Below are 12,621 nucleotides of genomic sequence, written 5' to 3'. Positions count from 1 at the left end.
CTGAGCTCACTCCAAAAAAGCAAATCATCACTAATAAAATATTATAATTTCATAAAAGATTTTTTATTAAAAATATCATTTTATGCATAAATAAAAAATTAAAAAATCTCAAATATTTTTAACAGTATTTAGTATTTACGATACGCTGAAGACAATATACGATAATGTAAGTCGTAATTAGGTACTGAAGTACTTAAACAATAAACGGTCTAAAACTAAATTAATATGAAACCATAGGCGTACGGCGTTGGCGTAAAGTTTCAGTCCATTTTAATAAAATAAATTAATAACCTAATATAGTATAAGCTTACCCTACACAGTACACCTAAATAGGTATTTAAAAAAGCCTCTCGTAAATCTCTTTGTTTATTTTTAGATTCTGATTTCTGAAGGAAGCGAAGTTTATTTTTTATCCATAGTCCATAGACACTATATTCGGGTAGCAAACTTTGTCCAAAAGTTACGTTCGGTCACTCTATAGTTCATAAGTTTACAAATTGTCCATTTGAAAATGTTTAGGTACCTAGTGTACCTAGGTACCTAACCTAGTGTTTAGGTAACCTGTTATTTAAAAAATAACACATAATATATCTACAGTGTAATTCTTAGTTTTAAAACTCTTCATAAATGTATTATATCATAATTTATTTATGTAGGTATAATTCAACAAAGTATTATTTTATCTAAACAATTTTGCACAGGGCCCCGCAATTTGTAGCACCGGCCCTGCCCATAACCACATACCTATATAACTTATTGTAATAAACATGATAAATATTATTATTTATTTATTTTTTATTTAAACCTTCAATTTCTAAGAAACGAGTTTTTATTATCTTTCGATTTATGTGCACATACAAATCTACTTAATTTTAAAATCCTAGGTAGGTAGGTAGGGGGTGATCTGAGTTGGAGCGAATTTTTAAAAAATGCAATGTGTTTGGGCAATTTAGCATAATGCGTTTGGGCGAGTGTTTTTAAAACATTGTAATATGTTTGGGCGATCTATTTTTAATATCCTGGGATGCTGTATTTTATCAATCCATTTTCTCTCATTTTGACAGACTTGAGATGTTGATGAATCCACGGATATGATTAAAAGTGGATTGTTTTTTTTTGTATGCGTGATTAAAATTGAAATTATTGAAAATCAAGTTAAAATATTATTAAAATTAAAATAATATGTAAGTTATAAAATATAAGTGTGTGTAATTATAAATCAAAATTATATGCCATATTTAGATAAATATAGGCTCTTTTGACCACATTTTATTTACATCATAACCTTGATATAAGTTATAGGTAATGGGTGATGGTGGTATACTGGTATAACTGTATAAGTACTTAATTCTGAAAATGCGTCATTCAATATTTAAGTTCAGTCCGCCACTGGTACTGTATATTACCTACTTTTAATATAAGACTTTGAGTTCATTTTATTGCGTTTACAAGACATTAAGTCCTGAATTATATAGAGTAAGATATTAAAAAATATTTTATGGTGTTGTTTTTTTTTTTTATTAATTGAAATTAAGCCAGGCGACTATGGACATTAGCTGTTGTAGGCGTTATGAACTGTCGTTGATAAGGTTGGTACGGTAAGGTGTTACTGTTGTTAAGCAACACGTGTATGTGTGGCAAGGTTTTTACTACTACGTACTCAGGTAGTACCCATCTGGCAACTAGTAGCAGCGGGCGTTACTCTCAGTCGCATTGCACGACTGGTAGGTAGTAGCCAACTTGCAGCGCCAAGACACATAATATGGTGGTTTGAAATTAAATAGTATACAGTTGATTTTGACATGCTGAACAAGGAAGTATAGGTACCTATCAATACTCTTACTCGATGAGCCAAATATAGGCCAATAGGTACTTACTTTAAAATACTAGACACAAGTTACTAAGTATTTTACTGCTTCAACAACATAATATTAAGTCTGAAAATTAACACTACATATTTATATAATGTTAAACGTAATTACTTAGAGATATCAATACAAGTTATAAAATCGAAACATTTTACTTCAATTTTTCATAGGTACAACTTGAATTTTATTCAAATTAATCATAAGTCATAACATAACCAACCCATAAAATAAGTTCTAACATTATTTCAAAAACATAAAATAAACTAGTCACCTAAAATGCATACAATGTACTATTATAATCAAATTAATTTATCATAAATCATAATTGTAATGAATATGTTTATAACTATAAGTAAAATGTTTTAGGTACCTATATTATACACCAATACCTATTACCTAATATAGAAATTATCCTCAATAAGAATCTTTATTTACTAACATATTATTATTTCCTTTATAAAATACATCACAAAATGTCATCAACTAATATATTTTTAAATTTAAGTTTAAAAATCTAAATTAATAAACATTTATACTAACGATGAATTTTGTTTTTTGTTTATGCACAAATAAAAGTTAAAATATTAATGTATAATAATTGGAACAGAAAAAATAAATAAAACAACAAAACTTGCATTAAAATAATGGGAGAATATTATGAATCATGAAATCTACTATCACAATTCACACTCAATATTTAATATTAATACAATCAACATATAAAATGACTTTTCTATCTTAAGCTTGATTAAAATAGATTTTACTTCACAATCATTATGAAGATGACAACTAATCATGAACCTCAGTAATTAACTCGGTAGAGTATACATTATAATATAATATTGTGATAATTATAGAATTTGTTTTTTTATAAAAAAAAAATGGTTACTCCATGTACTTCCTTAAATTTTAACGGGAGTTGTGAACCAACTTTTAATTGACATCAAAAAATATGAGATAAAAATTAAAAAAATTGAATTGATTGAACTAATAAAAAAAATCAATTGACATTTTTAAATTATTCAAGTCAATTATCAATCCCACAACTGCTTGAAATCAAAATAATATGATTCCATAATTATAGCGACAGATTAACTATTAAAACCAAGGAAAGTAAAAATTTACTTTTTCATTTATCTCCAAATAAAACAAAATTTGTTTTTTTTTTTACTTTTATGAAAAAACAAACAAAAAACAGATATATCAAAATAGTCTGCCCATATTTGTTAGTATTAAAAAACCACTGAACGCAATTGTATTGAACTCAGAAATAAAAATCATTATTATTATTATAAGAAAATGTATGTAGACAAGGTTAAAAATATTATTCTGTTGACATCAAATTTGTGATAAAACTGTTGATACACAATTAAATGATAGAATAGTTAACAGAACTGTAATGTTTAGTATTATTATTGGGCATACTGCTTTAATTTAAGAACTTCAAATGTTGATAGCAATAGAAAGGCTTGAACATATCTTTTTGAACTCAAAGTAAAAATATAAAGACGGTAAATACATACGTGTCAAGAAAAAAATAAACAAAAAAAATAAAATAAATATGTTAAACAACTAACATGCAAAAAACCTTGTTTTCTCCAAAACATTTCAATAGTTTAATTCTTAACATGTATTATTCTCCACATACAATAGTTATATAAAATCGATTGTAAATGTTCATCTAAGCCTTTTGTGTTTTTTTCCCACAAACACTTAATGTGCTAACATTTGTTGTTCATGATGTCTGCAAACGACGCTCAATAATAAAAATATTCTTTTTTCTGTTGATATATCAGCACCAACAAGACGCTCCCACGTGCTTATTGGATGTACTTGTCCATTGTAAAATATATCTTCAATATGGTTGCTGCACAATAAAATTAGAATAAAACATGATATTTGTAGATAATAGTTATCCAATATTATCACTGATAAAGCAAATTGATTTACCTGAGAGTACAATGTATTTGGTGGATTGTAAAACGACGTAACAGTACGGTCGCCTTGATATGTTGAATCTTGTGAGAGTAATCCATCCATTTGCGAATGAAACTCGCCCATCATGTAACTATCCTGGGATAGATCAGGCTGAGATAGTCCAGGTTGTGAAAGACTGAACCCAGGTTGAGACATACTCTGAAAAATACACTTGAAAGTTAAAGCACCATAGAATTTTTTGATATTAGTGGGTTCAAAATAAATACCTGTGACATGTTCTGACTGTATGGCTGAGAAACATCTTGAGTAATTGCTTGGCTGAGTGGCGAAGCACTGATTCCATTTGATTTTTGATTCTTCTGATTTGGTTTAGTCTTCAGACGACCACTAGTCATTGGCAGACGGTTAGTACGTACATTCTGGCGATCTATAGAAAATTGTATATAATAATGTATATTTAACTAAATCGAACAATCAGCGATGGATAGGCAAGGTATCGGCCCACAGAGTTTTAGAATTTCTAATGTTTGATTACATCTACATCTACTGTACGGTAAACCCACCAGGATTATCTCAGTTGCTCGCAAACCAAATCAATAGGTCTACTTAAAATGACAAAGGTACCATTCACAAAAAGGATAGGAATACTAGTGGATTGAATATATTTAGACAATACTTAATAGATAAACTTACTTTGAACAGATTGTTGATTAAAGAATCTGGGAGCCATTGAATTCATATTCATCACCATGCCAACGGGTATCCCACCAATCTGTGGTTGAGATCTAGAATCTGGTGTAATGAATGTTAATGGATCATGATTACGAGAATATAAATCCAATCCCATTCCAACAGCAGGACCTATGAAAACAATATTTTTTAAGATTATAGGCATTAACCCTGAATTTATTATTATATTATAAACATAAGATGAACTAAAAGATAATTTATAGTACCTGGTCCTGGTCTTGGAAAATATTGAGGTGTACCATGACTATTAGGTACATTTCCTTGATTGCTACGATCATAAACACTGCCAGGGATCAAAGCTTCACGAGCATCATACATATGAGTTGTCATGAAATGTGATCCTGGATTAGCTGCATTCACCAACTGTTTGGGTTTAGATAATTGAATAAGAGACTCTTTCAAATTATTCAATGGTCCTTCTACCAATACATTGTTTGCTTTATAGTAATTCAACAGATGATTCCATAATTGTTGCTAAAATAAAATTCCAATTAGGTACGAAGAAAAATAATGAGTAAATTATTTTATATACTTTTGATAAAACTTTTGGATTCCCAACAATCAATATGCCATATTTAGCTCTAGTCAGTGCAACATTTAATCGTCTGGGATCGTTGAGAAAACCGATTCCCTGGTGTTCGTTGGAACGCACACATGACATAATAATCAAATCTTTTTCCCGACCCTGAAATGCGTCAACACTAGCTATTTCGATTTCTTGATATACTTTAGCTGGAAGAGGGGCTTGATATTGCATGTATTGCACCTAAATAAGTATTTTTACATTATTATATAATATTAATAATTAATAGATCATTAAGATGATGCTACACAGATATTTTTTGTCTCAAACTTACAAGTGCGTAACATAGCAAAATTGCGTTCAGAAGATCACATTTAACTCCGTTAGTTTAAAAATTTGAGTGAATTATGAAATTCGATAGTAAGAACATAATCTATGATTGTATTTGTATTTGGTTTTTATAATAGTTCAATTTTGAAGTGAGTTATTAGCATTCTTAATTTACGCTATATTATATATGAATAACTTGTTAAAAAATTTAAACATCATAAAAAAACCCACATACAAACACAGATAATATTCTTACCACTGAGTTTCATAATAAGTCAATTCATTTTAATTTTAAATTAATGGAGCTAAACGTGATCTGCTAAGCGTAAATTTGCTATGTTATGCTGTTGTAAGACAGAGACAACAAATGGCTGTGTAGCGTCCTCTTAATTAACTTATATGGATTTAGCTTACCAAGTATGCACGTTGTCCTTCATATGGTGTGATAATTCCTATTTGATCAGGTTTTACACCACATCTCAAAAACCTAGTGGCAATCTTTTCAACGTTAGCAGCTTCTGTTCTATTCAAATATGACGTTCCTGAACCTGCTATTTCTTCTTGGCCTTGTGTCACGTAAAATAACATTGGTTTATCTGCCACTGGCCAGGGAAACTCAATTTTGCTTAGCTTTCTATCATCTACATACACAGAATAATAATAAATTAACATACTACAGTATTGTTAATATGATAGATATGTTATTACCAGCACAAACTCCATTTTGCAATGAACCTTCATAGAAGAAATTTGAAGGGAACCGTGATAGTTCTGGATGCATTCTATACTGAACTTCCAACCGGAATGGACGAATACCCAAAACTACAAGACGCTCAAAAAGAGATTGACTCAATCCAGCTCTAGCGGCTTTTTTACACATTACCACAGGTCCAAGTTGGCAATGGTCTCCAACCAAAATTAACTAAAAAGAAACAAATAAATAAAATAATACAAAAATAAATTATTATTTTAATTACCTGTTTTACTCCAAGCACAACAGGTACCATACATTCAGGTTCTGTAGCTTGCATGCTTTCATCTATCAAGATAGAATGAAATTTAAATCGTACTAAACGTGGATCACCAGCTCCAACACATGTAGTGCAAATAACATCTGCAGCTTTGAGTAATTCTCGTTCAGCTGCTTTCTTCAGAGCACGATACCTCTTTTCATCGGCCATTGACAATTCGCCAGTCTCATCTTTCAACTGTTGAAACTTTTGAAGCTCAACATTGCTTAAAAAAGAAGATAAAATTAGTACACACAAATTCATAACACTAAAAATATAATAAAATCAATTACCATGACATCTTTCGGACTTGGTTATGAAGAGCTAAAAACGAAACTGGAGAATCAATAGCTTCACGAGATTTTGCACACACACGGACAACCTAAATTAAATTATATTAATAAAAACTTATATCAACTAATATAGAGACATCATACTTTTAAGCCAGTTCTATGAATTTTTTCTGTTAGTTGATCCACTGCGATATTTGAAGGAGCACATACCAATACTGGTCCACCATTAATTTTCACTAATTGGTAAACAATTGTAGCAGAAGTCACAGTTTTACCGGTTCCTGGGGGTCCTTGGATTAAAGACAAAGGCCGTTGTACAGCATGCTTAACTGCATATACCTATAATCAACATTACCAAGTATATTATGAGTATAGTCAGAGCAGAAAATTAACATTGTCAAGTATCGGTTAATTACTTGTGATCTGTTTAAATCTGGTAAGTTTGGCGCCGAGAAATGTTTTGGCATGTGTGATCTGAACATTAGATCATCAAACTCATGTCCAAGCAGTCTATGATATATATATGATGACACTGATGATTCGTCTGTAGCAAATCTTTTCAATGAACACTGCATTCTAAACAATGAAAAATACAAGATTTATTACTAAATAAACAGTGACTGGTATATTTTACCAAATATTTAACTTCTTCTAAACTTACCTGTCGAAAGATGTAGATTTCCATATAAAATCTACCACATAATTAGATGTTATTTCAGTTGGTACACCGTTGTTAATTTTCAATTCTAAACCAACGTCTTCTCCATAATTGTCAGGTATTTTAATAACATGACCAATTCCAGCCCAAGGATTTTCACCAGTCAATCTCAAACGCAGTTCGTCACCATGCATCAAACGCATATCACCATCAGTCTTGGCTAGATGGAAATAGGCAATAGCCTTTTTATTTAATCCAACATCCCAGCGTACAGTAATGTTTTCTTGAGTCTGGGATTCTTTCAAACGTTTATCATAGTCTGCTTCTAATTTTACCAATGGTCCAAATACGTTTTGATACTGAAATCCATCTTCATATCTAAGTAAAACAATTTGTGGCTCTTCATCTACACCTGGTTTGTCAAGATCATTAATTGTTGCCTCATTATTATCTTTCCATAATTCTTCAAGCTTAGCAATTTGAGTAGCACTGACATGTCTAGAACGCAACTGATCAGTTTCATTTGGTACTTTAACAAGCCAAGTCAAAAAACAACGATCAGCAATCAATGGTTTCCATTGTTCTTGATCCCTAATAAATAAATAAAAAAATTAATTTTAAATATTATCTCATGTTAATAACTTGAAATGATAAGTATTACCAGTTCATATCTTTTAAAGCATTTTGTGTGGAACATGGTTGTCTGCAGAGCAATATGACCACTGAGTCTGCTTTGGCGGGTATGAATCCAAGCACAAATACATTTTTTACACCACACGAATAACACTCCAATACAGTTTCACCAAGTGGACCATCTTTATGTAATGTTACCTCCTTATGTTTGGCCCGAACCAAATGATTAATAATATGTGATCCAGAAGTATTCCCACGACCATTACAAAACCATTTTTTGCAAATATTACACATGACTACACATCCAGGATCATGAATACCACAATATTTGCATGCATAATATGGCAATTCCTAAATATTATAAATATATATTATTAGATATTAGAATATTTTTATTACTAGATTAGGTAATATTATTAGATAGTTATTACTTATTACTTTTAAATACTGTTAAAGTTTTCTTAACCTAAGCTAATAACAATAGGAACTCATTAATCTCAATAAATTAGAAACTGGTTAAAAAAATATTTTTAGAGCAGACTGTAAATAATATATAATATATTATACAGGGTGTAACAGGAAGACATGACAAATGAAATAACTTTTGTACAAATCAATACTTTTTAATTATTTTTTTTTTTATATATAATTTACGCACTTATGTTACAGTTAAAGTACTTAGAACATTTTTATTTTTGAAAAATTTAGAATAGCCAATTTATAAAATATATGGTTTTTAAGAAAATTATGATTGTAAAAACATTTATTTAGGTCATGTAGTTAATCTATCAAAATTTTTTCTGTTAAGTAAATTTGATCCAATCGTTAAAACATTTTTAATTCAAAAAGTAAAAACTTTTTTCAAATTATATTTTATGAGCATTTTTAAATAAGTAGGTACGTGTTAAGATATTGTCAATTAATGAGTATTTCCACAATACAATTTGATATTTTAAAAAATCATAAAAAATTAACAACTTGACTTGGATAAATGTTTTTACAATCAAAATTTTTCTTAGAATCAGATTTACAAATTGGTTAAAAATGAATTACAAATTTATGAAATAATTTTAAGTTAATAACTTATAAGTTATAAGAATATAAAATATATAAAAAAAAACTAAAAACGAATTTACTAAAAACATTATTTGGATACAATAAAAAAAAATTACGTTTCAAAAATGAAATAATCGAAAACGTTAAAAACATTAAACAAAAACAAAAACGAAAAAAAATGAAAAACGTTTTCCATTCCTACGATTAACAACTCTCAATTTTTTTATATTTTATTAATCATGTCTTTCTGTTACACCAGTATATTATACAAAATTGTTTTTAAATAATCATTAATAAATCTTAATTAAAATTTATGAGATATTTTACATAATATATTATGTAGTTCTAAAGTAAAATGTGATGTCGGTGTGAATGATGATGATAAGGTGAATGATAGGTTATTCATTTGATATTTTTAAATTTAATAAATTCTTATAAGAAGCTTTTAGTTTAAATTATCATTTTAACTTGTATTGTTCATTAATTATGTCAAAAGACTATACTCTATTCAGGTTAAGATTGAACCACTCGGCTGACCATAACTCGTCTTGTCAGTGCATCCCCACCACTAAATGCCCCACTACGAGCATATAAACGACAGGAGCACTGACGACAGCAAGTACAGATGATCAATGGCTGCCGCCAGTGATTGTCAATTAACGATAAAACATATAGCGATCGAAGGTGCAATCTATGTCCGCGAAACTGATTCAATCTTAACCTGAATAGAGTATAAACAATACTTTTAAATAAGTATAAAATAAATTATAATTTCTACATAGTTGATTGGTTGAATTAAATATGTAGATAATGATTTTAAACCATGGATACAATATAGTATATAAAAAATAACATAAATAAAATTAGGTTTTGTTTTCAATACTTTTAATTTTATATAATGCTAAAATTAACTTGTCTTGGGGGTTAAAATAGACAAAAATATTACTTTGGTAAAAAATGAATCCTCTTCTTCATCCTCAAACTGCAGTTCACCAATTTTCTTAGTGACCGTGATGACATTAGTGTCGTCTTTATCAGTTTTATTGCTCAGCAATTGCATCTGTAAATACAAAATAGGTAGATGTAGAAAAAATACATAAAAAATGAAACAATAATTTGTAAAAATATAAAATGTTGGTCATAAATGGGGTGTTTATCATTCATACTCTATGGGTCGACGACGACGAGTCCAATTGAGACATTGGCGGTTGGCTCTGGGACGGCAATGTGAAATCAGTAAACTCAAACTCGCTGCCCTGGGTATCGGCGCCAATCATATCGGCCTCTTCGGTCTCCAAGAATGTCAAGTTCTGGGAACTCGGTCCGTACGTGTCGACACTCATCGTGAATGATCGGGTCCTTAAGCAGCTTCAATAGTTTAGGTTTCGGAGAGCGGTGACCACGAGTTGCGGTTGGGGGACTAAGGCCGCGGAGCGGAGCTACGTGGGTCCGGACTTAATAGTTAATATGCCAAACACACAGGTGCTGAGCACAGGGCAAACGCCCCAAGAGACACGGACAACACGTCTCGCGGAACCGTTTTCGGATTTCAACTGTTCGGAAACTGGGCGCACCGTCAACGGCGGTCGTTGCGAACAAATCGGCGGCAAAACTATTCCGAGGTATAGGTATGATAGACACTACGTCACTGCGAAAATACAAACCGAATAAAACGACCAAGACGCGTTGACGACCCACACGGAATCGAAAATAATAATAACAGATTAATAACAATAATAATAATAATAATAATAATAATAATAACACGGCACAAAACCCACAACGGTGAGTATACTTGTGTATCTGCAGGTACCTATGTAGCAGTGTCGGAGAAAGAACGACGAAAACACAGTACACGCGCGCTCAAGGACAAAACCACTGATAAAAAACGCCTCGTCGACTTCGTGTCTCGTGCGATTCAACGCCGCCGACGGGAACTAACCGGCTGTGGAAGAGAAACAATATTAATAAGGCGGGCGCGAAAACCACCATTCGATTCTTTGACTGACGTCATAACTCGTACATAATATTATATTACCCAAGCCTCGGTATTGAAGAGTTCAAAAGTTAAAGTTGAGACGTCAAAAAGTTAATTTTATTTTAAATTTTCAACGTAACTAGTTACTTTTGGCTTTTAATTGACGTAACTGTTAACCTACTAAATGTATTTTTTAATTAATGTGAAATGAACGAATTCATTTTTCATTTTAAGAAATAAGTTAAGTTAATTTAAATTGTTTTTAATTTTATTATGTTTCACTACTTGGGTCTATTTCGTTTTCATGTCAAAAAACACTGCCCGTGGCAAAAATATCCAATGGGCCCTTGGTCTTATAAATTTGTAATATGAAGAGCATGCACTTACCCACACGATTTATATCTAGATCCACCCCTGCCTAATAGGTAATAAATAATTAAAAAACATATTTATTATACATTATGAATAGTATGGTCATTTTTTATTACACATTATATCTTACTCTTACAGTATTTCATTATTTTAAATAATATAAATAACTATAATAGGTAAGGTAATAACAAAACACTTAAAATATTTAATTTTCATTTAAATATGTGTTCCGTCATTTTTATGAAAATTGTTTCTTTCTTGCTTTTGCTTCAGCAAACTTATCGATTAAATCATCGAAGTTAACCTTTCGAGCTGTTTCTTGTTCGATTGAAAGTAATGCCAGGCCACTTAGTCGATCTTGCGTCATTGTACTTCTTAAATATCCTTTAATCATTTTAGATTCTGAGCGAAGCGATAAATGTATTGATTCTACAATGATGTGTGTTTTTTTTTTTATTTTTTTATTTTTAATTTTTTTTTTAATTTTTGTGTCTGTCATCACCTTTTAGGACAGTAAAAGTGCTTGGATTTTCTTCAATAGTAACTTTTCTGATAGGAAAGTGAATCTAGTTGGTACTTTGGGGGGTCAAAAGTAAAAATTTCCCAGTAATTTTCACAAGCGACGTGAAAAACAAAAGAAAAATTAAGGAAAAACGGGAATTTTTACGCAAAATCTGTTTTCGAGAAAATCGATTTTGGTTTTTGGTGTAACTCTAAAACAAATGACCATAGGGACATGCAATTTTGACTGAATGTTTATATTAGCATTTTCTATACACCATAAAATTTACAAAATATTTTGACTCTTTTTGAGCTGTTTACGGCCATTGTCAGTTTTCAATTTTTTTAGTTTTTTTTTTCTATAAATATCAATAAAATTTTATCTGTTGAGTAAAAAAGCTTGAAAATTTAATAGAAGGCTCCTAGGTTATTGTTTCAAAGGCAGATGAAAAAATTAAAAATCCTTAGTCACAGTTTTTAATTATAAGCATTTAAAGTTCAAATTTTGACAAAATACGGAAAAATCACGAAAAATAGCAAATTATTTTGATGAGAATTCATAAAAATTTTTCTTTTTAAATCTAAGATTTGAAAATGTAATATAAGATTACTCATACGTTTGTCTACCTTTATCAAAAAAAAAAAATGTCTAGAAGAAACTTAAATTACATTTTTATGAGCGTCTGAAATTTATATTTTTACAACATTTGA

At 30.1% G+C, this 12,621-nt stretch overlaps 1 protein-coding gene across 1 annotated transcript; it reads right to left on the bottom strand.

Moving 5' to 3' along the window:
- Window positions 1-3,419: 3,419 nt before the first annotated feature.
- LOC132943096 (regulator of nonsense transcripts 1-like) lies at window positions 3,420-10,915 on the bottom strand. The gene is made up of 16 exons (XM_061011901.1): window positions 10,226-10,915; window positions 10,006-10,119; window positions 8,032-8,354; window positions 7,374-7,961; window positions 7,129-7,288; window positions 6,857-7,051; window positions 6,713-6,801; window positions 6,387-6,645; window positions 6,118-6,331; window positions 5,824-6,050; window positions 5,089-5,322; window positions 4,763-5,030; window positions 4,500-4,667; window positions 4,073-4,233; window positions 3,819-4,004; window positions 3,420-3,735 (listed from the first exon to the last, which is right to left on the bottom strand). The coding sequence occupies exons 1-16, from the start codon at window positions 10,400-10,402 to the stop codon at window positions 3,724-3,726; spliced, it is 3,375 nt and encodes a 1,124-aa protein (XP_060867884.1). The 5' UTR covers window positions 10,403-10,915; the 3' UTR covers window positions 3,420-3,723.
- Window positions 10,916-12,621: the final 1,706 nt, after the last annotated feature.

Source organism: Metopolophium dirhodum, chromosome 4, assembly GCF_019925205.1.
Source record: "Metopolophium dirhodum isolate CAU chromosome 4, ASM1992520v1, whole genome shotgun sequence".
Taxonomy (NCBI): Eukaryota; Metazoa; Arthropoda; class Insecta; order Hemiptera; family Aphididae; genus Metopolophium; species Metopolophium dirhodum.
The sequence above is the reverse complement of the archived record's forward strand: the minus strand, read 5'-3'. Positions and strand labels throughout refer to the sequence as shown.